Source organism: Strix aluco, chromosome 14, assembly GCF_031877795.1.
Source record: "Strix aluco isolate bStrAlu1 chromosome 14, bStrAlu1.hap1, whole genome shotgun sequence".
Classification (NCBI taxonomy): domain Eukaryota; kingdom Metazoa; phylum Chordata; class Aves; order Strigiformes; family Strigidae; genus Strix; species Strix aluco.
In genome coordinates, this window is record NC_133944.1 from 20303630 (window position 1) to 20331092 (window position 27463).

General features: G+C 36.7%; 1 protein-coding gene and 1 long non-coding RNA gene across 2 annotated transcripts; both read right to left on the reverse strand.

The window, feature by feature from the left end:
* Nucleotides 1-630: 630 nt before the first annotated feature.
* LOC141929905 (uncharacterized) lies at nt 631-17992 on the reverse strand. Its single transcript, XR_012625140.1, has 3 exons — nt 17810-17992; nt 2674-2837; nt 631-917 (listed from the first exon to the last, which is right to left on the reverse strand). It is a non-coding gene; the product is annotated as an uncharacterized LOC141929905 (long non-coding RNA).
* A 6753-nt stretch (nt 17993-24745) lies between these two features.
* LOC141929678 (leukotriene B4 receptor 1-like) lies at nt 24746-27214 on the reverse strand. The gene has a single exon (XM_074839462.1). It carries the CDS (start codon nt 27163-27165, stop codon nt 26155-26157), a length of 1011 nt encoding a protein of 336 aa, XP_074695563.1. The 5' UTR covers nt 27166-27214; the 3' UTR covers nt 24746-26154.
* Nucleotides 27215-27463: the final 249 nt, after the last annotated feature.

Sequence of the window (27463 nt, forward strand, 5' to 3'; positions counted from 1 at the left end):
CATTTCTATGATGTAGTTCATTCTGATTATCAGAACTCATGACATCTATGTATTTTTTGTTCTTAGTTGGAAAGGTCCAAAATAATGTTTTTGAAGTTTAGGGATTCAGGGTTTAGTACAATACCTACAGTAATTCCCTGTATGACTTTATTAAACATCAAAATAAAGTATTCTGTTGGTAGAGCCACTGAAGAGACAGCAGTTCCAGTGAACAGAAAACAATTTCTCTTTCTCATCTGAGCTTAACAACAAACTCCAGTGAATGATGGAAACAGGGACAGAAAGATCAACAGATTTGTTACGAACCCTTTGCTCAACAACATGCATATGTATTTATATATACACACACATATATATGTTAAAAATGTATATTATATAAATATATATACACACATTTTTTTCTCCAAGCAGTTACTGAGAAGGATGGCCAAGGATGAAATCACTTGATGTTTTTGTTAGAGTTCCAACTTGTTCCTGTCCATACTGGTTTTGTTTTTCCCTCAATTTCATTGAGCAGAATGGCCTATGTGCAATAGAAATAGCATCAGTCAGCAAGATCTTGTCTTCAACTGTTAGTGCTTATAACCAGCAAATAAAATGACCCAGATATCAGAAATATCTTTTTTTTTTTTTTTAATTTTATTTTTATTTTTTTAAATTTAACCTCTGTTCTTGTAACTCTTCACTATCCCAGCCAGGAAGAACATGTTGTCTTTTAGGCAATTGCTCTAGTCGCACACATGATCTCATCCACTCTCTTCAAGGGCTGAGGCTGTGGGCTGCGTTTATTGAGCAGCCTCTAGTGGTTCACCATAGGAGCTACCCTAGGCTATAACTTCATGCGCTGCTGCAGTTGCAGCAGGTACCTGCTCGTACCTTGCACAGTGCCGTCAGGATGTTCTTGACCACATGCTGACCTATGAACAAGGATGAAGAAAGACAGTAGAAAGATAATAAGCCAGTAACATTGACCTCTGTGCCGTAAAAGTTGATTTGATCCCAAAACATTTACATTCTGGTAATGGCTTACAAGGAATGCAAAAAAACAAAGCAAAGAAAGCAGAAATAGCCACAGTGTTTGATTTGTCTTAAGTGCAGTGTGTGAGGGGAAGAAAAAAAACTTCTGATGCTGATATTTATCTTTGACCTTAGGTATTGATTCTTCAAGGATGCTACAAATTTACTATACTAAATAGATGCAAGATTTCCAAGATATCTCATATACTAATGTGAAAGTCTTCTAGGAATTCCTATTCCATTCACTACAACAACACTCTAGCAAATACAGCAATTGCTCACAGGAAAACTAGTGCACTATGCAAGTCTATTTAGCTGTTTTTTCATTTTAGTCAGAAGAGCTAGGTATTGAAGATGCCAGTGTCACAAGACTTGCTAGACTACCTTTTGAAATCTTCAGGAGACATTAGGTGAAAAGATGGTGGCTTAAGGTATGCCTTGAAGATCAAAACTGAGCTTACTGCTTGGAATGATAAGCCCCAGTTGCTTACTTTCTACTTACACACGATTAGAAGTTCATTTGTGGATACTGTGTCAGAAGTAGTCCGTGAAACAGTATCTGACCCACTTAAGGTGGGCAACACAGTGTGGTAGATAATGAAATTGCAAGGGTAGTAACGGACCTCTCAGTCATCCACATTCAAAGACTGGATAGTAAATTAGTCCTGTTGCTATTCTTTTACATATTTATCTGCACTGGAGTGGCTGATGCTTCCCTGAAGGAAGAATATTGCATATGGGAGCAGGATGAGGCAGCACATAGGAAAGCAGCCACTGAAAGAAATCCCATGCTGCCAATCAGAATATTTAATACTGCTTCTTAGTGCAAAATCTGCAGCACTGAGCTATTCACACAGTAACCCTTCCTCCCCTATAGAACATCCCTGGCCCATAGAGAACATTGTACCACGAAGAAGATCAAAACAAAGTACGCAGATTTCACAGATATTGAATTTTTGTAAATAAACTGTAAAGGGTAGCAAGTATAGAGAAGATAGAATCAGACTCTTGGAGGATGAGTAAAAGGACAGAGGCATGTGCTGCAGAAAAGGACATTCTGATGATGTATTAGGAAATGTATTTTTCACCATGAGGTGGCCAAATGTCCAAACATGGACCCAGAGAGGTTGTGAAATCTCTATGTTGGAGATATTCATATCTTTATTGGACAAGCCCTGTGTAACCTGATTGTAGCACAGACCTCCAGAGGTCCCTCCCAACCTATATCATTCTTTAATTTTTTGATTAGTAAAATCCATAAGAATGATTATATGCAATAACCTCTGAAGAGTGCCACTCAACTAACATTTAATTCAAAGAGAAATTAACATGCATATTTATTTTCCTGAAATATCTTTTCTTCCAAAATATAACAGAACTGTAATCTGGTATAATCTGGATTAGGAATGAAACTGAAACTTGTATTTACAAGGTTCAGAATAAAAAAAAATCTGCAGATGTTCAATTGGTGCTGTTTTCTCATGAGGTAGGAGATTACCAGAATTCATCACCTGGCTCCAGTTGTACCAGTGTAACTGGTTTACCCAGTATTTCTGTTTTTAGTTCGTATGTAGCACTGCTCAGGATAATTTTTTAGGAGCTCTCAGAGGTCAAGGGTAACAATCAATCTGATTATTTCCAGCAGGATGAAATTACTTGATCATGTTGTCATATGAGAATAAAATTTGTTGAGGAAAGTTGAAGATGACTTCTCCATTTTGTGGTGAAAACATCGGATTATTTTATTATCTTCTCTTCTGTGAGGGACCCAGGAAAATTTCAGGCTGTCTTGAAGAACTTCTGACACAGGCACTCAGACACTGAAATAAATATGCCATAAAAAAAGTTAAAATGACAGCTTCATATGGATGAGCTTTCAATGAGAGTAACGTATCTTTTAGTTTCCTAAACTTTAGGCTTCCTCTTCTAGAGGTGTCATTGAAGCATCAAGATACAGTGAATCAAAACCAGTCACTGACCTTGCTTGTAATTGAGGCCAACCTTGGAAGTACAAAGTCAATAACTTTTTCACTTTGGGGAACCTTTTATAAATCTTGGCTATTGTTTACATGTTTGGAATGTACAAACAAAAGGAAAAAAAAGTTTTTTGGACTGGGAAGGTAAAGAGCGGGACATCATTAAATATGTCAGCTGCTTCAGACCCAAAGTTAGTTCTTATGATGAGATCAGCAAAATTCTTATTATGTTTCTGTATGTCAGACATGGCCTGAAGCACCAATGCTCTCTATGTCATAGAAAGCAATCCTCAGACTCTCTAAACCTCTTGCTACTATAAAAAACCTGCTACTATAAATGTGTTTCTATGTCGTATTTACACTGTGCAATTCTGAGCAAGCTGTATGGGGGGAATATATTTTATGTGAGAGTCTTCACCTAAAGTTTCCCTGAACCCACAATGAAATTACAGAAGGGATTAATACAAACTCCCCTTATCTGACTAGGAAAGGAAACAAAGAAGACAACCTGCATATACCCCAGGTACTGGTGCAGGGATCACTCAATTTACCTTCCAGCTTCCTAAACCAGAACTGCATTGTAACTACTTTTACCTTTCTTCCTGTCTTACTCCCCTCTTTTCTTACAAAGGATAGTAAGACCCCTTTACCTTTTCCTTTGCTGGCCTAAGGACGGAGCAATTTCCTGTACTGGTGGGAGGGCAATAAGCCCTCTGGGTATCCAGACAGGTGATGTGCAGTAATCAGAGATGAGGCAATTCAATAGGAAGGCATTGCTGCTCACTGCATTGGTAACAGCACTCTCCAAACTTGACAGTCATCCATCTCAGCTAATCTCTAGGTTTTAATAGAGCTGTATAGGAAAAAAGCTTCCAGGTGTCCAGATTCTCTGGACAACACTAGTAAGTACAGAAGATTCTCAATCTGAAGTACTCATCTACATATCTTTTTTGAGTATAATAAGATCAGTGTAATCAAGTGTGATATTTGGTCCTTTGTTATGGGTAAGAACTGAATTACTTTGTAATTACCCTTGTGGCCTTCCTGTTGATGGTTTAGAACCCTGAATCCTGATAGAGCAGCTGTGTGTACACACAGACAGGCCTTCTGTTATGTTAATTGGAATTACATTTACTTATTTGGTCCTGATCTTCTTCTGATACTGAGTCTTTGATGTAAAAATAAAGAAACTCTTTCTTCTCAGAGTATTATCCAGTATAACTGAGTGTAATATAGACTACTTCTCAAAATTCCCTGTAACCTAGTATGTATGTTCATCCACACTTCAACAGAGTTGGAACCCCTACTGTACTTATCTTACATTTTGCCTTTTTTCCTGGTTAATCTCTCAACTAATGGTTCATCACACCCCAAAAACGCTGTCCTCCAAATTTTGGTTCTGACATGACTATTGGTTTCCCTTTTTTTTTTTTTTCCCCTAACTTAGTGTCAGAAAATTCAAAGCTGAAAATTCATTACTCATAGAAAACCATAAAAATTAAAAAGGGACTCTTCCAACCATTGGAACTCTCCCCAAGTTCTTATATTACCATTTTTCTCCCTAAAACCTTATGTTGCACATAATGAGTTTTACATTTAAACATATGGTAAGACTGGAAATCTGGAACACAGAGAGTGTTCTCTCAACTCTGAGGTCTTTCCTCAGCTGCCTCCCTCTGGTTTGGTGAGTTTTCCAAACTCACTAAAAAGGGCAGTTGTCACAATACATTCTGGAAAGCTGATAAAGCAATTAAGATTCAACCTCTGTTATTGGTCATGTGCCCTTAAGAATCAGTCATAAACGAGCAGGAAGATATAATAGGAAAAAATCCTTTAACCATTAAAATTTAAGAGCTGTCAAGAAATCTCAGTTTCATTTCCTCTGCCACTTAACTCTTATATGGAACCTCAGGTAGAGCAGTAAACATCTGTGCCTTGGTCTTCTCCATCTGAAAACCAGGTTTTGTTTTCTTTCACTAGGACCAGTTTTGTAAGCATGAATAGTAGCTCAGAGAAATGCTCTGAAAGTGGCATCTTGTGTGTAATATTGAAAAAAATGAAAAGCCTTTCATTAGCCATCTCCAGTTTAACAGAGAAACTCTTCTAGCAATGAAAAATCTTTATTAGAAATCAACAATCAAAATGGAACTTCCTATTACTGAAAAATTCCTGCTTAGGATAATAAAATATTTTTTATTCATAAAAGCATTACTCACTGGGTAGCAGCAATGTGAGCTAGCCTACAACTCTCCATGGATTTGGTTCAGCCAGTAAAGGCAAGCATAATATTCTGTTTCTGTGCACAAATACCTGATACCTGCTGCAAATCTGCTGTGCAAGATGACTGGCTAATGGTATGCTGACAGTGTCACAGGAGTTAGACACACAGGATCAAACACGACAAGTTTGTCAGGAAGGTACTAATCAGAAAATGCTCAGATCCAACACACATTACAAGCTTTTTCCAAGTGACTGCAAGAATATGAAGGAATTGAAAACAAGAAGGAAAGGACATAAAACACCTTGAAAATGCTGTGCTATTCTTAACACACACTGCTAGAATTCAGGGACACTGAAAATAATTATTTTCTATTCCTTCACCTAGGACTGCAGCTTTCCTTATGAACATCATATCACAGGGAGGCAGCTACATAGATTGCTGGATGAAGGAGAGAGCAGCTCGACAAAAATCCAGAGGCAAAGCGTGAACTGGGATTAGAACCTCATACGACAGCAAACACTGATCATCAGTCAGAGTGGATCAAAGGGAGCTGTGGCAAAACTCCTTTAATTTTACCTAGTACATTCCATGATCTTTGTTCTGTCCAAGGATTGTGGATTGCAATAGTTTTGTAACGCAACTGACATTTCCCATGAGCAGGCAAGCCCTCGGGTAGGGATAGAGAAGATTGAGCTGCCTAGATTTTATTTATTATCTCCTCCCTGGCTAGCCAGATAGTTCACTAGTCAAAACTTGTTGGAACTGACTTTTAGGTTTTGATGGTCAATCTCCTGCAAGTTAAGGTGTCTGCATATTAGCTGCTCTTTATTAGGCTTTTGTTGCCTTTCAGTGAATTTCTGTTATCTTGTCAAATTTGGAATACTGAATACTATCATACTACTAAATACTGAATATTATCATGTGAAATTATGTCTTACTAGCCTCTACTTCCATGCTGCTGTCTGTTCATAATTGCATGATCTCACCTTTCCATTGCTTTTCATTTCTACAGTCCAGACACAGGAAGTTTTACAAAGCAATTACAAGGCACACGCTGTTTACAGGATCTGCCTGTGCCACACTGAAATGTGGTCACGCTTGAAGTGTAAGTCAGCTGCCTGAAGGGAGGGAACCAGCAACACAGACATCTTAACATAGAAAGTGGAGAAAACCTTGTCTAATTGAAATTAGAGGGGAGAATTTAGGTAGGAAATGTAATTATCATACTGGAATTTGGCAACAACACTTGGATTGACATTCTTCTTTCATAGGGAATCAGGGATTTTTGGAGACTGCAGGCAAGAAAAATCTTGGGTTTGCCTTTTTCCAAAAAGCTGCCACTTTAATCAGAAGGCTGATCCAATATTGTCAGAAAGACTTCTTTCCACAAACTAAAATTTACATCCAAAATTTAGAGAAAAAGAAAGCAATTGAGGTTTTTTTCATTAAAATACAGATTGGAAAAAATAAGTATGTAATTCTATCAAAGCCATTGCTTAAAAATCTACAAGCCTTCTATTGTTTATTTTTTACTTTGATTTTACATAAAGTTAAAGTAGTTTAGAGCAGTTCCTTCTACAAAAATGTTTTAGTAGCAAATTAATTTTCACTCAGATTCTTTTAAAAAGCTTATAAGAATTTATTTGCTTTAACAGAGGTCAACACTTAAAGTTGAAGAAATTTATATATTTCTTGTCTATTACAAGAAAAGAGCCACCGACTGTTCCCTGAGTGTCACTTTCTGCAACACCTGGACAGCTCCTGAAAGTTCCGTTTCCACTTACAGATTGCTTTATGACTGAAAACTGCTTTAATACCAATCACTGAAACTTTTGTTGCTCCAGAAAACTACTGTAGTATAAAAAGATGACTTGGAGATTTACAGTAAGAATGGCCAAGTCAGTGATGAAAACGTGGGAAAATCTGACTCAGTTGACTCTGACAGGGTCTGATAAGAGCAAATATAACCCCCAAATCAGGTAGTGAAAAGTTGTGGTTGATGAGGAGAGGATGTGTACAGCAGGGGATGGGAGGGATGGAGCTACCACTATGCTGACAGAGATCATCCTGGTCATCTTAAATTGCTGTGGAACTGGACCCTGGCCGAGTACAGCCCAGGCTACCTGAGAGACCTGGACCCTGACCCAGGGTAAATAATCACCTTGGGAAGACAGGGATCTCAAGTAGTGTCTTAGAAAAAACTGTCATACACTTTATACAGCATAGTTAATAACATACAAAGGATATTCAGCATATGAAAGACTGAATATATATTAATAATATAAAAATATGATTATCAAATTAATTATAAGGGCCTTTTAATTGTTGCTGCTGTTTATGTTTACATGCATAAACTTGGTGCTCTAACTTTTTGTTATATTAACTTGGAAATTTAATATATAGTACTTCAGGTTTACACAGAAATTTTGGTTTCTGAAACTTACAAAACCATGATGTCTAATTATTTTGTGATGATAAAAATGAATATGACTCAACTTTTACCATCAGTTTTTTATACTGAAGATCAAGAAAACAGTGAGTCAGGCAGCAGGGCTTTGGGCTTTACATTCTGTTCTGCATTGCTAAGGGATGTATGGATCCCTATAAATGACTGAAAGAATCAGAATCTTGTCTTTTAGTGCCATATGTAAAATGCCATTATTTGCTTAGGAAAAAATATCAGTTATGTAGAGAACATTTTTATTTGGGAATTTTCTTTGCTTTGAACATCCCACTAATATTGGTGTTACTCCAGTACTACATTAGTGTGACAATGAATGAAACTCAGCACCATCACAGCATCAGGATTATCTGTCTAGTTTTCTCTTCTAAACTGAGATAAAAATATCACTTACAAGCTCTGACCATTCAAATATCCTTATGTTACCATCTTTATACCTGCTATCAAATCTATTGTGACCCACATACTTTTTAATGTGAGTATGCAGAACTGGCGTTATTTTCTAATCAAAATACTTTAGGCGTGTTTCTTTCCTATGCCCATGTTACAGATGAGACACGTGAAGCAAACTGAATTACCAGAAGACAACTAAATAGTCAGAGGGATGTATGAGCTTAGGATGCTGATGAAAATACTGTTCCTAGGTACATAACTCATTTCTGCTGCATAGAGGTTCAGCTGCCTACAGATCAGCCCCTGACCTACCATAGTTTCAGAACACCTTGCTACAAACTGCAGTCTAGGAGGTGATCTGGGAGTGGCTTTGCAGTTCTTGACTCACAAAGAAGCTAAGCCTGATGTGCATCCTGCCTCCATGTTCTTTGTAAAGGTTCAGCACAGTTGCTTATGAAACAGCTGTGAAGTTTATGAAGTAGCTGTACTGCTGCAATTTACAGTCCAACACACTGAAGATAAATATCACAGACTTTGGTGTTCTTTAACATGGCAGGCTGTAAAATACAGAAAAATATGTCCAAAAATATGCAAAAATTCAGCTACTGCTGTGTGAATGGCTGCAGCACCCCTGAAAACCAGCATGTTGGAGAGTATGGGTGTGAACAACTGCAATCATCCAAAGCAAAGTGCCTGCTGGTGAATCTGAGCTGTCAGTCATCCTCTGAGTAGAGACAGTAGCAGATACACAGATCTGGAGATCTCGTGAACCAGCTGAAGGTAGGCTGGACCAGATCATTAAACCAAGTCCTGAATCAAAGCTAAGACGAGAACTAAGTCATTTTCTTCTCATTTTATGCCCATATGCACTAGTTCACATGTAAAAACTAGTGATCATCACAGTGAAAATGGAAAGCTTAATAATTCCTCTGGTGACCTGAAACTTTAAACTCTCAAAAGTGCCAACCATTTTCTTCAGTCTGGTTAGGATTCTGACAAAAGATTTTTCAGCTGATTCTCTTAATTTGCATCCTAAACTGACACAGAGGGAAGAGCCAGCTTCATCACTAGCCTGGCTAAAACTACTGTTGAAGCAAGCTCTTCCCAGCAGCAATTACTTGCTGCAACAGACATGTTTTTACTTACAACCTAAGACCCACCAACCCTGCCCCAAGGGCAGAACAGCTTCCCCACCTGTCAGCATGCAAATATGTTTGGTATGTTCAGTCACATTCACTGAAAGTTTTTGATCCCACTAACAAAAAGATGAAGGTTTCCTGTTACTTTGAGACACATCTTCAAGAAATCAAAACAGTGGACCAAAGAGATACTCTAGAACTGGGAAACCAAATTTGCAAGATTTTATACTTCTATAAAGGATACAGGGAACTCCTAAAAAAAAAATATCTTTTTTGAGTTTCTGAAACCCAGTGCAGCCTCAGGCTGTTAATTCAGTGTCATCCAAAATGCAAAATTGCTTTCGGGTGACACAAGCTTCAAAAGTATTATTTATGCAAAGTTAAAGAATCTTTCTGTTGTCATTGATTTGTTTGTCTTATTTCTTGATATCCCAGGCTGGTAGGCTGGGATATTCTCACAAGGTAGGAAGTGCTAGGAAAGTCTGCCATCCAAGATCTGGGAAATGAAGTGATTAATTATCTGGACTCTCATGAAATTGTGGGATGCAAATGGGATCATGCAACAGAAAATTGTTCAATAGTTTTTTCTACAGAGTGGCGTTACCAAGGTTTTGCATCCTTCCAATTTGGGCAATGCAAGAGTTCACCCACCAGAACTGTGTGGTCTGGAACAGCAAACAAATGAGCTTGTGTCCTTTTTTTTTTTTTTTTCTGTTTAGCAATGTTAAATTTCCCTGTTAATTTTTTTTTTTTTTTAATTTGCCATTTACTCCCAGTAAAACTGCATGTCATCTCCATTCTTCTCCCCTTCCTCCCCAGTAAAGATGAGGGGTACAGCAGTGGGGTAAGATAATGCACTCTGTGACTGCAACCACTAGCATTGTTCTTACTAGAATGTAGCAATCCTGCCTCCCAGCTACTGCAAGGCTTGGTTAGTATATACATGTAGCCTTCACTATCAAAAGAATACAGTGTAACTTAGCTTTATCATACACATTTTTGATCCTACCCTGGAGACCTAAATAAGAAAGTTATTTAAGAGGTGTAAATTACATTCTTAAAGGCTGAATCTGTCTACAGGGGAAATAAAATATAATCTGTAATAGTTCAGGCTAGATTTAACTTCCACATCTTTTAAGCTCCATCTCTCTGCTGATGCTGAAAATCAAAGGGCCAGTTCAGACAGATTTTTTTTTTCAGCAAGAACATTTAAGGATAAGCAATATCTATGAAAAATTTTTAGCAACACAAACCAGATTGTAATCTACTTCCTATTTTAAGACTGACGGATAAGTTTCCAACTAGAGAAACTTTCTCATAGCAATGATTTGTTCTTACGCCTCCTGCCTTTCAAACCTGTGAACTGTTATTTGTGATGACGATGAAGCACTTGCTTAAATTTGTGAATGGAATAGATACAATTTTGAAGGTCACTGAAAAGAAATAAGATGTAGAACTACACCTGAAAAGGTGTACTGTCTGTCTGCAATTATACCAAGAAAACAGAGTGTATCTGTAAGAAAATTAGGCAAGTAGTGTCCCAGTTCTGCTTCTTTTACTATAATTACCTGACTGATCATCTTGATGTCAATTTACCAGTTACATTTATGACTGACCATTCTTGAAATATTTGCTGCTTTCTAGTGGCTTCCATTGAAATAATAAAGCACATTTTCACACTGAAAAAATGTGAAAACAAAAATTTACTTTTCATATGCTTGAAGGAAGGGACTGTCTTGATATTCTGTGTTTGATATTCTGTGTTTTCTGTAGCAAAGTCTGTTTAAAGAGTTCCCTGCCCCCATTCTGGGGTTTGGTACAACAGTTCATACAACTGCTGCATGATGAAACATATCAAGTAAGTGATCTGTGTTAAAAATAACCCTTTTTCTTAGGATATTAAGGGTTAAGATAACCCTAAGAATAAGGGTTATTTTTAACACAGATAATTTCCCTGATCTACTTAACCATGTAGGCTCACAAATAGTTGTACTATCACCACCAAGGACCATGCATGAGGATAGAGGTACAGGGTGAACAAACTTTGTAAGCTGTCTTTGTCACGGGGAGAAAAAACTGCATCCATGGTCCAAATTCCTGATTTCTTAAACATTTCTGCGGACTGACTGTGAACAATCAGCTCTTGCTTTGGCAGTAACCAGGACACTACCAAAACTAATCAGAATGTGTGCAAAACAAATTTATACACTAGTCATACACATGTTATGTTTTAAATTCTTTCAAAAACACTGTTAAAATCAGTCAGAGGTTCTGTTAACATCTTTCTGTTTTGCCCCCACCTCATCCTTACATTTACAGGCCTCAATCAGGCTGGTCCTCCACAGTTGTTTTCACCTGTCATCCCAATATTTCCAGCTAGATGCCAGTTTTTGCTGCTTGTTTATTTATTTATGCCAAAACCTGCCTTTCACGCTAGCCCTTAAACCTAGAAAATCCTGCTCAAAATAATTAGTATTCAATTTAAAATCCAGTCTCAAGACATCTTTTTACTTTGATGCTTACAGTAAACTTCCAGTTAACAGTGGAGAGGAAGATCATGTGCAGGGAATTTTGATATTAGAAACACTGTTTACTTCCAGCTTCAGGAAGTCTACTAAGTATGCAAATACTAGACTTGTTGCTCTGTGCTGTTTCTTATTTCTTCCATTAAATTAGTTTGCTATAGCTATTGCAATATACTAAATGAAATAAATACCTGTGCATTTTATTAAGAACATGAGACAGAAAGCTGACTATTGCTGTATCTTTTCTGTTTGATACTGTGGTTGTATTAAGTAATATCCATGTGCCAGGAACAAAGTTGCCTTATTTACATTTATACTCACAGTAGTGCTTTGCACAATGCACCTTTTTCTTTCTTTTTTTTTTTTTTTTTAATCCGGATTTTAGCTAAATTTAGAAGCAAAGTTGTTCTTTCCTTAAAGCTGTTAGTGAGATATAGTAATAGTAAATTTTACTTTTATCTGCCTTACTTTGGGAAAGGAGTTGAATGCCAAAACCAGCTCTTACTTCAATCCATATCCCAAGGGAAAAATTCAGTCATCTGTAAAACAGGGAAGGAAATGGAATAGACCAAACTCTATCAGATCAGCTAAGCTTCACCATAATAAAATTATCTGATTCTATGTTATACTGTACAAGAAAGAAAACCACTAATCCCTGAATTTTATAAGCAGAAACTCAGTTTATTCCCGATTTCTAATATAGTTTCTGTGCACACACATACACACACACACTGGAAATGGGCTGCTCCTCATCCTGTGAATGTATGCCATTTTTGCATATTTTCAGGGGAATCTATAGACCTGCAGAGTCTAGCACATTAGCAAATTAGAACTCTTCTGAATGTTAATAGATCAAAACAATCCTTTTAGCACTACTATGCTAACGATTATACCTAGAAGAGGAGTAATAATAAGAACAAAAGATATATTGTTAATACAAATGATGGAGTGGGAAGAATTATAAACAAAAGTCACACACTGAAAGAAAACATCAAAATAAGTATTGAGTTGTCCTGGTTTCAGCTGGGATAGAGCTAATTTTTCTTCTTAGTAGCTAGAATAGTGCTGTGTTTTGGATTCAGTATTTGTTCAACGAAAAATAAAATTAAAAAAAAAAGCCCCACACCTGGAGATGTAAACAAAAGGAGTACTGAGAGGAGAAAATGTCACCAGAAAGATGAGAGAGATGCCAAATAGAAAAGATTAACAATGGAAAAAAGTCATTAAGGGCCATAGAGTATTTTCCAGCTTGCTCTGGAAGTTGGATTTGGAATAAGGAAGATGAAGGTGGGGTATTTATACCACATGAAGCCCAACCTTTAGTTTAAGAAGATAAATTGGGAAGTAAGCACTTTATTTTTTAATGTAGTTGATAGACGAGTAAGATCTTCCTCTAAATTGCTTCAGGAGCTACTTACTTCTTTCTACAGGTTAAAGGAGTCCTGAGGGTGACAAGTGGCTGAGTCAAATTAACAGTTCTTGGAGGGAGGGCATCCAGTTCTGTCCCTCCTTTCCAGCTTCATTTTCTCTACTACCACATCTTTCTTGTGTTGCCTCTGGAGTTTATCTGATTGATCTCAAGGTCAGGCAACAAAACCCACTAACCTGGCAAAAATGTACACCTTTGGAAGGTGGGCAAGGGCAACTTTTTGCTGTTTTATCAGGTTGAACAACCTGCAGTCAGATGAGTCCCAGAGGTGGCTCAAGGTAAGCAGTGGGATCACGTAGCCAAGAGCAGAGAAGGTTACAGAACAAGGGTGGAGGGAAGAGAGAAGTCCTTTTTGGCAGCATCAAACTTTTAATTTAATTTAAGACAATTTATATGTTCAGATTCTCACGTCTTTTCTATTCATGTTAATCGAATCATGCCCCCAAAAGTTTGAGTGAAGTAGAATTAGCAATATCCTCAACTGCCAGTCTCTCCATTCCTATTTTGCTCCACAGCACTGCTTTTTTATTATAGTACTTGAAGTAGTATGCGCTCTCAAGAGGAAGATTTGCACACTTGTGTTTTTTATTACAAGTATCATTATGCCTGTTGGGTTTTATTTTCATCCTCAAAACCTTACATTATGCAAATAGATCAGAATCTGCATTTTCAAATTTTCATTTCTCAGTGGTTTTCACCATTTTCTTGTTTATAGAGACTTTGGCTATACATTAAAAATTTCCCTGCTTTGTTGATATACCTTATATATACTTTGATATAGCTTAATCAGGAAGGCTTTGTATGGTATTCAGACTAAATTTAGCCAATTTAATACTAATTTTTTTCTCTTTCTACTATCCTGACTGATTCTTATAAAATGAAGTTTGAGCAAAAGGTGAAACAAGGATTCTACTGCCTATAGGTACAGATATACAAACAAGCTACTACAGGGCATGCTGTGAACATGCAGCATATCACATGCTCTGCAGAAGCTGTCTGCAATCTGTTCTTTCTCTAGTTTATTATGTTCTGTTACTACACAAAAGCAGACTTTATGACATTTTGTTAGCCAACAGGAACTTGTGTACAATGTATACATATTCAGGCTAGGTGACCGTGCTGGTCCCCTCTTTCTTAACACACAAAATTATTTCCTTCTGCAAGTTACAACTTTTAAATATCTTTAGATAGTAGATGCATCTCATATTTCAAACATATATGCACATAGCAATAGACTACATATGTGAAGAAACTCTTGTAGATATCAGAAATATAATCAGGCAGAGTAAAATACATCTTAGGAAATTCTTCCAAAAGATAAAATCCTTGGAACTAGCTTTCTGTTTAGGAAGATTTTAATACTTTGGTTCCTCTGAAAATCTAAACATTCAGCACATATTTAATTTTAAGCTTGGGAGTGGTCATTTTAAAGTCAATGAGAGTAAATAATGCACACAACAGTTATGCAGGAACAAACTCCTTGAACAATTAGGGATTTTCCTTGCTTTTATAACATACATATTTGATTGACTTATAACTTTAATAAAAACAATTTATTTATCCTGTGAAAAAACATGGCACTCCATGTATGCAATCTTTCCCTACATACAACAGTGTATGTGCATGCATAAAGATGTGTGCACACAAACTGTTATTGTACACCCGTTGGTTCCTTGTGTTGATTAAGCAAAAGGTAAAGTGATGATTCATTAGCTCATTAAATCTTTTCTGAATATGTAACATCTTCTCCATATTCTAGTGAATTTGTGAATATTGTAGGTTATAAAAGAAATAAATGCCAGAGGCAATGAGAGAGGTGTGTTACATAAAACTGAAAGCTAAGTGAAAGTCCTGTGTGTCATCTGCAGCATCCGCCCAGTTCAACATACTGAGCAACAGGGTGAAAAATGGAGAGCTGTGAAGGCATGAATAATACCTCAGCAAAACTAGGTTCCCATTGGACTGTTTTTTCTAAGTGCGATGATTCATAATAGGCAGTCCGACTTGGAGACAACGTTTAGACTCCTGAAGAAAGCTGTCCATGATAAATACCTGAAACTATGGTAATACCTGAGATAAATACATTGTACACTGAGAAGGAAATCCATTTTAGATGGATGTATAAGAGAAGTGGCCTTCACCTTCTTTGGTTTCCCTGAAGTATAAGTTGTCCAAAATTAAACTCATTTACAAAAATCTGTCCTGTACTATTGCGCTCATTACATCTAAATGGAAAATACAGAACCAATTTGAAACATAATTTTAGAGGTCTGATGTTAAAAAAACAAATAATGACACAGTATACCAGAAAATATACTTTCAGAAAGTAAAAATCAGGGACAATACAACAGAGGTCTTAAATATATTATTTTTTTTAAAAATAAAGCTTGTACTATCAGTGAAAAATGCTAGGCTTTAGAGTGCACTTCTAATTTCTAATTTGTTACAAGTCTGAGTCTACAATGGTTTTGTTTATTCTAGTTTAAAACTAGAATAAGAACCACTCCTTCTGTTCTGTGGGCTTCTAAGGCATCTTAACGTAGCCTCTGGGCTCATTTCTAAAAGGAGGGATTAAATGTGATGGACATAAACAACTATTTATGTATGAACTTCTCCATAAATGTAAGAAGTAACAACCTGGGATTCCAGTCTGACCTCTGAGACATGTTGAAATCAAATACCTAAAGAGTAGGTGCTCACTCTGGAGACTGTTATTTTTCAGTTTCTGAAAAAAATCTTTTTTTTTTTTTTCATACAAAAATTGCTGTTCGAGATTGCTTTGAGACTATACATTCCTTGCTGTTGTTTAAAACTTCTTTAGAGACTTTTGCAATCAAAAGTTAAAACTTCTACTTTAATCAAGATGTGAGAAGCTTTTTCTGTAAAGGCAATTATTTATATACTTAATATATACTTTATATATGTAACTGTTCATTCTAACTATACTCTGAGAAAATGTTAAATTTGAATGTATTATTTTAATGTAACTTTCTCTGTTATTATTTCTCTCTTATTCTCAATCCAGGAAGCCATTTGCAAAATCCTACTAAGTTTAATTCCATACTAGTTTAAGAAGTCTACCTTCCTGAAATACCAATTCTATAAAAAGCCAGCAAAGTCTTTTAATAATAAAATTTTTGAAGTATTTTGCCTACCTGTGCTGTATGTTGATAATTTTGTTAGACTTATACTTAACTGTGGCAATATATTACTCCACTTTTCTCAGTCTTACCCTGACACCTCTTGTGTAGCCTTGAGTACCTCCCTTCACCTTTCATTTTCCTACCTGTAAACTGGAAGTAATAATAGCATGGACTAGTATCACAAATAGCACAGCCTCTGTCAGTTGTGCAGAGGGCTTTTCCTTGCATGCAGGTCATCAAGGCAACATCTGTAATCCATTCTGACCTTTGGTTTGCATTTTGAGGCATGATGGAATTTCTATGGAAATGTTTTCTATTAAATACAAAACTAAACTCTTTGTCCCAAATCGTTAACCATCTAAAGTTTCTAGGAATGTGAATTCTACTCAGAAAAAACACAAACAGAAATCTTCTGAGATACATGTAATGTTGGGGCATTAAAAGGAGTGCCCTCCTGACCCCCAGCTTATACCCTGAGGCAGTAGATAGGGTTACTTCGTATCATTGCCTTAGCTTGTATAACTGGTCATAAAATTAAAGTGGTTTAAAATTCCTGCAACACTACTTATTTCCATGAATGCCTGCAGCCCTGGTTTCCATAGGCCAGTTACAAATTTAGTAGAGAAATATTTCTTTACTTTCGCTGCCTTTCTTACTATGGCATCCCCCTATTTCCTTGTTGATTGAATGGAGTCCCCTCAACTCTGTTAATCACTGCAAAGAGGCTATTTTCCACTTCCTGAGCCTCTTTTTATACAGGTTAAAATCCTTCTTCCTTACAGAAATTTTTATGTTGTATTGGTTTATTTGCTACCATGTAATCATTAATTACACGTCCAGAGTTAGTGTTTAAACAACAGATTTTAGAGATAGATAATTAACTGTTCAAAGCAGTTCACGATGTTATAGAAAAAGAGGTAAATCCTTAGGTTTTCCTGCCATTGGATTTTCTAGTAATTACTATTCCTTTAATACAGCTCTTTGAAGAATAAACTATATTAATAAAAATATGGAAAATTGCTAGCTTAAGAGGCTAATCTTTATTTTCTGATTCAGACAAATCAAACCGGGTTTCCTTTTTTTTTGTGTCCACTTTACAGAAAAATACTGATCTGAGTCATGTTTCCACATCACAGTTACAGCCTATCCCAGGGATCAGACATCCCATCATACTTCTCCTTAAACAGGAATGATGGTGAGCTACTTTGCATGTGGAAAGGGGAAGAAGTAGAAAGAAACGGAAGTGGTTTTGGCTAAGTTGAAAAGTAAGCCTGTATTTACACTTAGCCTGAAAGTATGAAACTTCATTTCCCACGCTTATCAATGTCACAATCTGTGTTTAATTTTGCCTGTACATGTAGAAAACTAGAGGGGATTTCCCTGGCATACAAAAAGTAATGGCAAGGTGGACATTTGGGGGTGTATCTATTCTATATCTGTCTCACTATGCCACTCTGACATGCTGAAAAAGAGCTAGAAATGAGTACACCTGAAATCAAACTCACCACTGCAGAGCTGGGAGGTCTGGCACAGCGTGGAGCCACATGGGCAGCTCCCCAGCCTGGGGTAGCAGGATCCCACCTCCTTCAGAAATGCTGTTTCCAAGCTGTTGTAAACATTTAGGAACTAAGCAAGTATAATAGCAGCTGAAGCACAGAAAGGGTGTTATCTCCCCTAATGTAAGGAGGAATTTCTGTGAGGAAAGTGTAAACCAGGCCATGCTGTCAGGTCCACTCGGGCTAGAGGCCTGCTCACCTCCTGCAGTTCCCTCACCTATTGGTAAAAAAGGCAGGAAAATGCTCTGTGGGTTCTTAAACAGTTTCATTCCCTTTGACGTAGCTTAATACTTGTGAATAACACCAGTAATTTAAAACATTAAAATAACATCACTACCTCTCTCTGAAACTATCAGTGTGCCTAAAACTATTTATGTGTGTAAAATTATATAGCAACAAGGAAACAAGTATTTTATAGCTAATGCAATATGAATTTGATGCTTAGGAAATGCATCATTATGTTTTTAAACACATACCAAGCATTTTTTCTGTTTGCTATTGTGCTCAGGATGCTAAATATTTAACTTTATTCAACCAATGGCATTCACCTAAATGAAATTAAAGATCATATCACATGGCCAATCCAACAATTACACTGGGCTATTTAATCGTCTGGTTAACTCCAGTCAAAGTTCAGTGATCCAAAGCAGGTGAAATTCTCAGTGCAGTTTGTGATACCATCTTTGTGATCAGAACAGTGTATGCTTTCCTAGCTCCTTTGCTCATAGAATTTCCATGTGGTGAAAAGTTAAGACTTAATTTTCTATATCTCAGAGGAAGCAAAATATCTACCTGTGTTTCAAACACAGAGAAACTGTGATAAGACTTGAGGGCTTAAGAAAAGAAAAAGGGTTAGATGTAATTAAAAGACTCTGAAGTTCTTACAATAAAATTCTTCCTAAGATGTAATACTTAATTTACAAGGAACATAAGTATCAGTGAAAAAGTGGCAACCTTGAAAATTTAAAAAGCAAAAACAACATAATTTTTTCGTTGAGGCTCCCCCTCTTTATACAAAGTTGCCCAACTGAAGCCACTACATAAAATGGCAATGAGGCTTGTGGGTATTATGCCATGAATAATTTGCATTATTCTGTTCTTGTTCTTTGGTGTTTCCGTTGCTGCTGAGAATCTATCAGGCCCCTGAGTGCACTAATAACCCTTAATGACCCTGATTAGCTCCACCTGAGGTCCCCACTCCACAGACACTGCCTGTAGGTCCTGGAGTTCATATAAACTCAGGCCTGAACCACCAGCCCTTATGTGAGCTATGTTGTTGGGATGCCTGTTTTGATTTCTGCCACAGCTGTGATCAGTTATGTACCTTGTTGATCCAGGCCTTGACCTACAGACTGATTTCCTGGCTTGACCTTGGCCCTGACTAACTGCTGTGGTCCTGCTTAGTGATCACTGGGCTGTATCTGATGCTGGTGACTCTTAATGGACCGTATCCTGACCCTGACATACAGGTTGACTGCCTGGCCTGACTCTTGGACCAGCCCTGTCTGCATAACAACAGGAGCCCTGAGTGAACTCACAGAGAAAGAAAATTTAGTCATCACAGAGCAAAGTAAGGTGTATAGTGTAAAAAGGCTGTTTTTTAGTGTAATAGACAATGTAAGTCTTAGGGTAGAAGGGATATTTAAGGGAAGACAGGGAGCACACTCTAATTCATGAGCTCTTCTTCCTAGAAGTACTTACAAAAAGTTCTTCAGCAAAATCAGCTTTCTTCTGATTCTGATCTTTTTAAAAGCAGGATTAATCAATTAGTGTAATGCTATTCAATGTGACAAATATAAGAGGATTAAGCAAAGCCTTGTTCATAGACAGACTCTAAAAGCATTGCATGCAGAAATTGCATGTAATAAACATTGCAACGGAGTAAAAAGGGAATTAAATCTCTTTGACTCTGTTTTCTGCTTTACTCTTAACACTTCTCCTTTTTTCTTAAAGGCAAAGGTTTTGCGATTTTCTTACCGTGGACATCTTTAAGACTTTAAAAACTGTTCCCAATTTTATCACAATGAAGTCAAGACCTTTTGGAACTTTTTGAGAGCACCTCAAAACTACCAAGAGCCTAGAAATAAATACTATCCCCTGAGATGAGACATGAGCTACTCAAGTTCAAGAGTCAGGGTCTAGCTCAACATGCTTATTGATGGTTTTGTTGGGGGGGCAGGGGCGAAAGTAATTTTCAGCATAGACTTTTCACAAACTGGCATGAGGTAATTATATTGCCAAAACTTCTCAGCCTGACTAATTTATGCAATGTTTTAAATAACGTGGGCTTGGGTTCCTGAAGGGTAAGAAAAGAACCAACTAGAACACTCTGAAATGGATAGAACTTGGATGCTTAATATACTGCTGTGGTTTTTTGTGAACCTTCTGTGACCTGAACCTTAAAATATGGTTCGCAACTGAAACAATGAACAAAGTACCTCACCAGTAGTTTCAGTGACTTTGAGTATTATAATTGGGCCTAACCTTTAAAAATGGAATAGCCACATGGTGGCAGGAGAGAACAAGGCATGTAAAAAGATTGCTATGCTAACTGCTTCCTTCAGTTTTAACTACATAATGCTCTCTTTCACAGCATAGCTGAAGGTTCATTTTATATCTAATGGATGCAAACATAATTAATTAGTTACTATGTTTAAAAAAAGTCCATAACTTCTAAGCTTCTGATCCTACTCACCAAGTTCAATAGGGAATTATACAGTGAATGTTAATATTACAGTAACTGTTGAAGTTATGAGGTACAGTTAGGATATAGACTCTGCAACATGTTTTTAATTGTTTACACTGCCACATCTTACTGTACTATAAGGTGCCAATGACTAGAAGCGATCTTCACATAGCTAATTGTCGCTTTTATGGTGACAGTACCAGGTTAATGACAGGCCATAAATGATGCTTCAAATTCATAAATCTCTGAAAATCAAATATTTAGCCTTCATTTTTTATGTAATGTGCTACATCATGAAAAGGTCTGCTATACAAAAGCAAAAAGTTGGAATTTTCGCTTTAAGATCTACCAAGAGCAGTCCAAAATACTAATCCTCTGATTTAAGACCATCCGGACATACGCTTCACTTATTAATAATAAGTAGATTCTGCAGTTGTAGCAGGTGTATAATCTTCCTAACTTAAGAGCTGTGACTGTTTAGCCTGTACTGGAAGACTTTATAGCATCCTTTCCATTAATTCCACCACTTAAATCACTGACTTCACACATTCCATAAAAATAATTTTCATCTGATCTGAACCTTTTTCCCAACTCAAATGCATCTAGTTTAAAATGTTGAATCCTTACTAAGAACCACCAGCACGACTTTTAAAATAATTAATTTAAGGGGAAAGAAGGCAGGAGGGAATCAAATAGTATATGATTCCATTATCTCCATACCTATCATTGCAAGAATTTTCTTAGTTCTGTAAACAGTGTTGTAAAGTCTCTGAACTCCTAGTGGTCATCCTCATAGCCCCGGTCACACCCAACTCTTAATGCTAACAGGAGCAACATAAGCTACTCACCCTTTCAGAGGACAGTGTTAAGTCTCTCTAAACTGTGTTTTATTGGATTTTTTTCTTTAACTTATTAACAACCAATGGAGATATAGCCGAGTTTTCTAATAAAAAACTCTTTTTAGTGATTAACTGATCCGATAAGAAAGCATTTGCAAAAACCTGAAACTGCCTTGCAACAGAATAGTTCTCACTTCCCTCTCTGTTCTCTTTGTACACTCAGCTTTCATAGCTGAACTTCCCAATTTCATTCTAAGGCCATATTCTTCTTAATAATCTTAACTGGTTTATTTCTCACTTGCTTTTCTACTAGAATCAAATATAATTTTTTTCCTTTCTCTTCCCTTTTTGCTATACATGCAGAAAAGGGGCTAATACAAGAGTTGTAACATATAAAACCAGATAAAAATGTCACCATGGTTAATATTTGCTAATTCTGCATCTTCTAAACTATTTATTATGGATCAGACTCTTGCTTGAATGTGAAAGAATTTGCATGCCTGTGTAGTCTCTGTTATCTGTTAGCTTCCAGGTTCTTTTACTCCTTTCACCCGAGTCCTGCATGCAAATCTTTCTTTTAGTCCTGCTGATAGTAATCCTAAGAGTTCCATAACTGCAGTCTTAACTGTCTTTAAAATGTCTCTTAACTTTTGCTCTACCTTCTCCTACACAATGTTCTGCTGATTTTTTTAATTAAAAAAAAAAAATCTTTAGTATAATGCAGTTGCCCTGTTTCTGCTTTTTCCCTTGTGTTACCTCTTAAATTACGAGCTGCCTCTAAATATCCACAAAGTTTCACTGTTTTAATCCAGACTTCTGTAATAACTATTTTACCATGATGCTTACAGAAAACTTTAGAAGTCAGCAGGCAACAAAAGGTGTAAGACTGATACTTTTTCTTTGTGTTCTTTTTTATCCTTCTTGTATATTGGCTGTGCATGGACTAAAAATACTTCAGGCTCTCCTTCAATCTATTAATACAGCATGAATTCACTTTATGCAGCATGATCCTACTATAGTAAATGAGAAAAATTCCTGATGTATACCCATGGAACATTCACAGCAAGTTTTAGGCTGTGTAAGACCTTAATATAGAAGATTATTAATTTTTACAAACACAAGAAATTCAAACCACCTGGTCACCTCCTAGTACTCAGTGTTCTAAGCAGTGTTGCATTGATTCCACACAATGTTCCCTGTACTTCAGTGTAATCTGAGGTGATTTGACTCAGGTGACTGAAGTGGCCCTCTCTTAGCTCAGCCTTCTTCCTTTGCTGTGTCATGAGAAATAGCTGGACACTGAAACCACAGAGACAGACTTCATAAACAAGACAGAAAAGTTAGGAAGTAAGAAAAATAAGAGGAACTAAAATGAGATGAAACCTCATTTTCCTCAGAAGGGTCTGAGTGTCTCAAGAGTTACTAGTAAGACTGCTTTCATCTCCAAGTCACTGCTTTGAACTAGCTTGAACGATCAAGAAAAGTCTTTGCTTTTTATCAATCTTCCGGTATAATCTACAAGATGGATATGTAATGTAGTCAGCAAAAAGCATGAAGTAACACTATCATAAGCTGCAGCATCTTGGACCAAATCTATGCTAGGTCTTAGGTTTGGCTGGGACTCAGTACTTTAGGAGACAAGATATCCACTGTCTATTGTCTGAATGGGCCTATTGGAATCCCTGTAGTTTTGTGATAGAGCATGTTAGTGTTGAAGAAGTGGTAAATCTCCCTACATTGATACGCTTGATGGATACCTGTTAAAGGAAGAATCAGTCAACCATGTCATCAGCTTATACTTCTACACTGACTCTTACACACCCAGTTACATCATGGTTGTGTTGCCAAAACTCAGTGGTTTTTTATCTGCGCATACTACGTTTTCAAGAATTAACTCTATTTGCTCTGTAGAAAAGTAAAATTAGTTAAGGTTGCTGGTTTAGCATCTTTTACAACTCCTCAAACAGCCTTCAAAAGAAACATAGTTCTCAAAAATGACTGACTACTGGAGGCAGCTGTCCAAGGCAAGTAATATGAATGCAAAAGGACGGTTCTAGTTCCTTCATGGACTGTATGTTTTACAAGTACTTTAGTACTGAAGTTGTGAGTAAAAAGCAGTGGAGAAAATGTGTGAACTGAATATTGACGCAGAAAATTCATGCTATCTACTGTCAAAGCACAGAAGTAGAATATAGCTAATGGGCTGCTTTTTGGTCTGTTGACCATAAGAAACATTCTTGTTGTTTAGTTAACTTAGTTAAGGTCTCTATACTAAGGACTGTAATTTCAGTGGAAAAGCAGCACCTGGTAGTAAATGATTCTGAATCCTCAGAGTAACAGCTTTCAATTCAAAACTGCCTTAACTAATCATTTCATTAATCCCTAGAATGTATTTACTGATCTGTAGATGTTACTAGTTCCCTTTTCAAGATTCCTGGATGCCTGAGCAGCAAAGTTCACTTGTCCGTGAGTGACAGGATAAAAAGAAAAGAAAAATGGTCTGACTCACTGTTTCTTACGCATTGATTTAAAAACGCCAAACAAACAAAACCCAAACACCACTGCAGTAGGCAGTATTGCAGAGAGTATATATGTGGCAACGGATCCCTTTATAGTCTGTCCTGGGTTAGGCATAGCTGAGCATAAGGCACTTAACATGAAGTCAATGCTCCCAAAATGCTTGTTGAATAGCAAATGGCACAAAAAAAGACTGCTTCATTCATGAGATAGATGATACATACAGAGAGATGGTTAAGGGTTTAAGCCAGTTCTTAATAAGAAGATTGATTATAGCTAGGTGTAGAGCACAGACTGATAGAAAGGAAAATTCCGGTCAGGTAGCTTGTACTGAAGTCTGTCTGGGTCTTTTCCCAACCTGCAAGTTGTGAAATGCTTGGCTCCTTGTGGCCTAGAACTCTAGTTCAATTGCAGTGCTCATGTGCTTATTATCTCCTCATCTGTTCTGTGTTGTTGTTGAATAGTGAGTGACTCCTATCTCGAGAACAGATTGGGAAATACAGCTTCACTTTTTTATGCAGTAGATAACTGAAGTTGCTGCTTTTATTGTGAGATAATGCTACATTGCTATATTGAATATACTAATAGCAATTAAAGAGCCATTAGTGGGGTGACAAAAGAGTGGTAGGTGGATGGGGTAAAGTCTAAGGGATTTCATCTGCTGCTTACTCTTTGCTGCAAACAAGGTCTTGCTGAAGTTTTATTTACTTTAATTTCAGTGAAGGAATTCTATTGATGGAAAGCCCTCTGTGGTGTGGACTTTTCTCCTATTGAGTAGAAAAAATGACTTTTTCATAACAAGCAGAAATACATATGCAAGGTTTAGAGAAATATTCTTCCATTAACAGGTAAGGATTTTACTTCCCCAGGTTTATTTCCATTTACAAGCTAAATTAATACAACTCAAATACCCTTGATTGTTACATAATCAGATTTTGAAAATTTAAGTTCTAGTTAATATTTGTAATTTCTTTGTAAGGATGAGTAACATAGCTATTTAGCAGCTGTCCAGAGCAATGTACAGGGACTTACAATAAGTTTCATAGTAATCAGCAGTTATCTTGATCTTGTTACAGCTTATTGACTTAAAAATAAGCAAGAGCAAGCACAAAAAATGTTCAGCATAATTGAAATTTAAAAAACTTCAAAAGCAAACACTCGATGCCATGCAGTTTTTCCACACTTTCACAAAACTAAAGTAAGGTCCTTTCAAGTGCTAAATTTATTGGTTTCTTATGGCAAAGTCCACTCTATACTACAAAAGAAGAAAAAATAATGCTTTATTTACAAGGTGAAGTTCTTATGATATTAGACACTTTGTACTGCTACCATAATTTTCTTACCCATAAAAAATAGTATCAAGGATCTCTCCTTCCCTACCACCAGAGCCTGATCCAGTTCCTCCATAATTTAATAGGCATCTTGGAAGATTAACGGAATCAAACGTTTTGAGGATAGTCATAGCATGTGTATTTAATATATCAATAGTTTAACTGCCACTGAAGTGTGCAATGTATTTGACATCAAATATAGCATTAAGTCTGTAATAATGTTTGCCATACAACACAAAATTCTCGTACCTCCTGTTTTTTTCTGGAGGCATGTCACACTTCACATTTTATTTGTTAAAACCTATTAACACAAGACAGTTCAGTAAATGAGCTTGCCTGTGTAACCAACCCTTATTACTTTCAAACCTAAATAAAGCAATGAATAAACATAACTTTATATTTTTAATCTACCCAAAAGAGTTTTGTGTGTTGTTAATATACTTTAAAACCATTTCCTGTATCAAAAATTTAACTATGCTCTCTTAAAACTTTAGATTATGTAAGGACTTTTGAGCATCTAACATTTTTTTCTGAAGGAAAACTTAGTTTTAAACTTTCAAAGCTTCTGTTTTCCACACATAGTCATTTTCTGTTTTCTGCACACAGATTTTCTAGAAATGACAAATAATTTTAATGGAAAGTTAAAATTCTGTGTTCCTTACACTTTGAGCTTCTAGCCACCTTGGTGAGATTCTCAGCACCAGTGAAATAGTGCTGATTTCATGATGTGGATAGTAACTCAGGAACTGAACTAGGTTGTCAATGTCAATTCTTTTGTAACACGCAAAACAAAAACAAAAAACATTTACCTGTCTCTAGCTTTACCTGGACTGCTTAATAAATGAAACTGAGAGCATGAGGAGAAAGAACTACTGAAGGAATGACACAGAATCACATTATTCACTAAGTCTATGTTCTTTGTTAGAGATTTTCCGTGTTTAGTAAAGTATCTTCTTGTTTGGTTACAACCAAACTTTTTTTCTTGTCTTCCTCTGTTACAGTCTGACTCATCTGTTCAAACAGCTTCGATATCTTGGCAAATCTCAGGTGATTCTGAAATCTTCGTGCAGCAAAAGCATAAAGTAGAGGGTTAATACAGCTACTGATGAATACAAGTGCTCCAGAGATGTACACTCCTCTGCTTACAATTTCATCCAATGCCAAAGACATTTCCTCGTTAGAGAGTTCTATCTGAATTGAAATAATATCTAGGATGTTAAAGAGATGATGAGGGAACCAGCACAAAATGAATGCCACCACAATGCTGGCGATGAGCCGTTCCGATCGCTGCTTAGATTGGTAACTCATTCTGCTTATTCTTCTCGCAACACACATGTAACAAGTGCAAATAATTAAAAAAGGGATTACAAAACCTGCAAGAGTCTCCAGCAAAAGATACGACACTTTCTGTCTATTAGAAGAGTAGTTGCGACATGTGCATAGTAGTCCGCCGTTCATTTCTTCTGTCTCTTGAAATGGAATGACAGAAATGCCAAAAGTAATAGACAGGAACCAAATGAGGAACATGACCAAAGAAATCTTTTCTTTTGTTTTGTATCTTTGAATTGTGAAAGGGTAAAACACAGCCATTAACCGCTCCAAGCTCAGTGCTGTAATTAGAAATATACTAGCATACATGCTGCAGTAAATAATGAAAACCAGTATTTTGCAGAAGATTACTCCAAAAACCCATGAGTCAGCGAAGGAGTAAATCCAAATTGGTAAGGTAATCAGTACAAGGACATCTGCAATGGCCAGGTTCAGGATCAGCAGGACTGAAGGAGATACTTGTTTCATTTTGGTACAAACAGTCCAGATGACGATGCAATTTCCAGGGGTCCCGATAATAAATGACAAGCTCAGTATTATGCAGACTACTGACCTCACAATATTCCATGTTGAGTGGATGCTGCTTTCCTCAGCTTGACTCATACTGGAAATTTTTCAGTTGTTCTTGGCTGCCAATATCCTCAGTGCTTTGCACTCTGCTTTTATTTGAAGATGACTACTCTAGAGAAAGTTCTCTAACTGATATTCTGTAGACTAGTACGTCATATCTGCTCACATCCTAAAGCTCTCTTTTACAAACATCTGACCACATATGGTAGTTCCTGTTGTTTAGGAAGACAGTGTGCATTTCTGCATACAAAGCAAAAATAAAAATACAGTGCAGCACCCGACTTTGCTTTTAGTTATACAGACGTATATACTTCAGCAGCTTTTAAAGCAT

Coding starts and splice junctions, on each gene's coding strand:
- LOC141929678 (XM_074839462.1), bottom strand. CDS start 27,165: ATGAGTCAAGCTGAGGAAAGCAGCATCCACTCAACATGGAATATTGTG.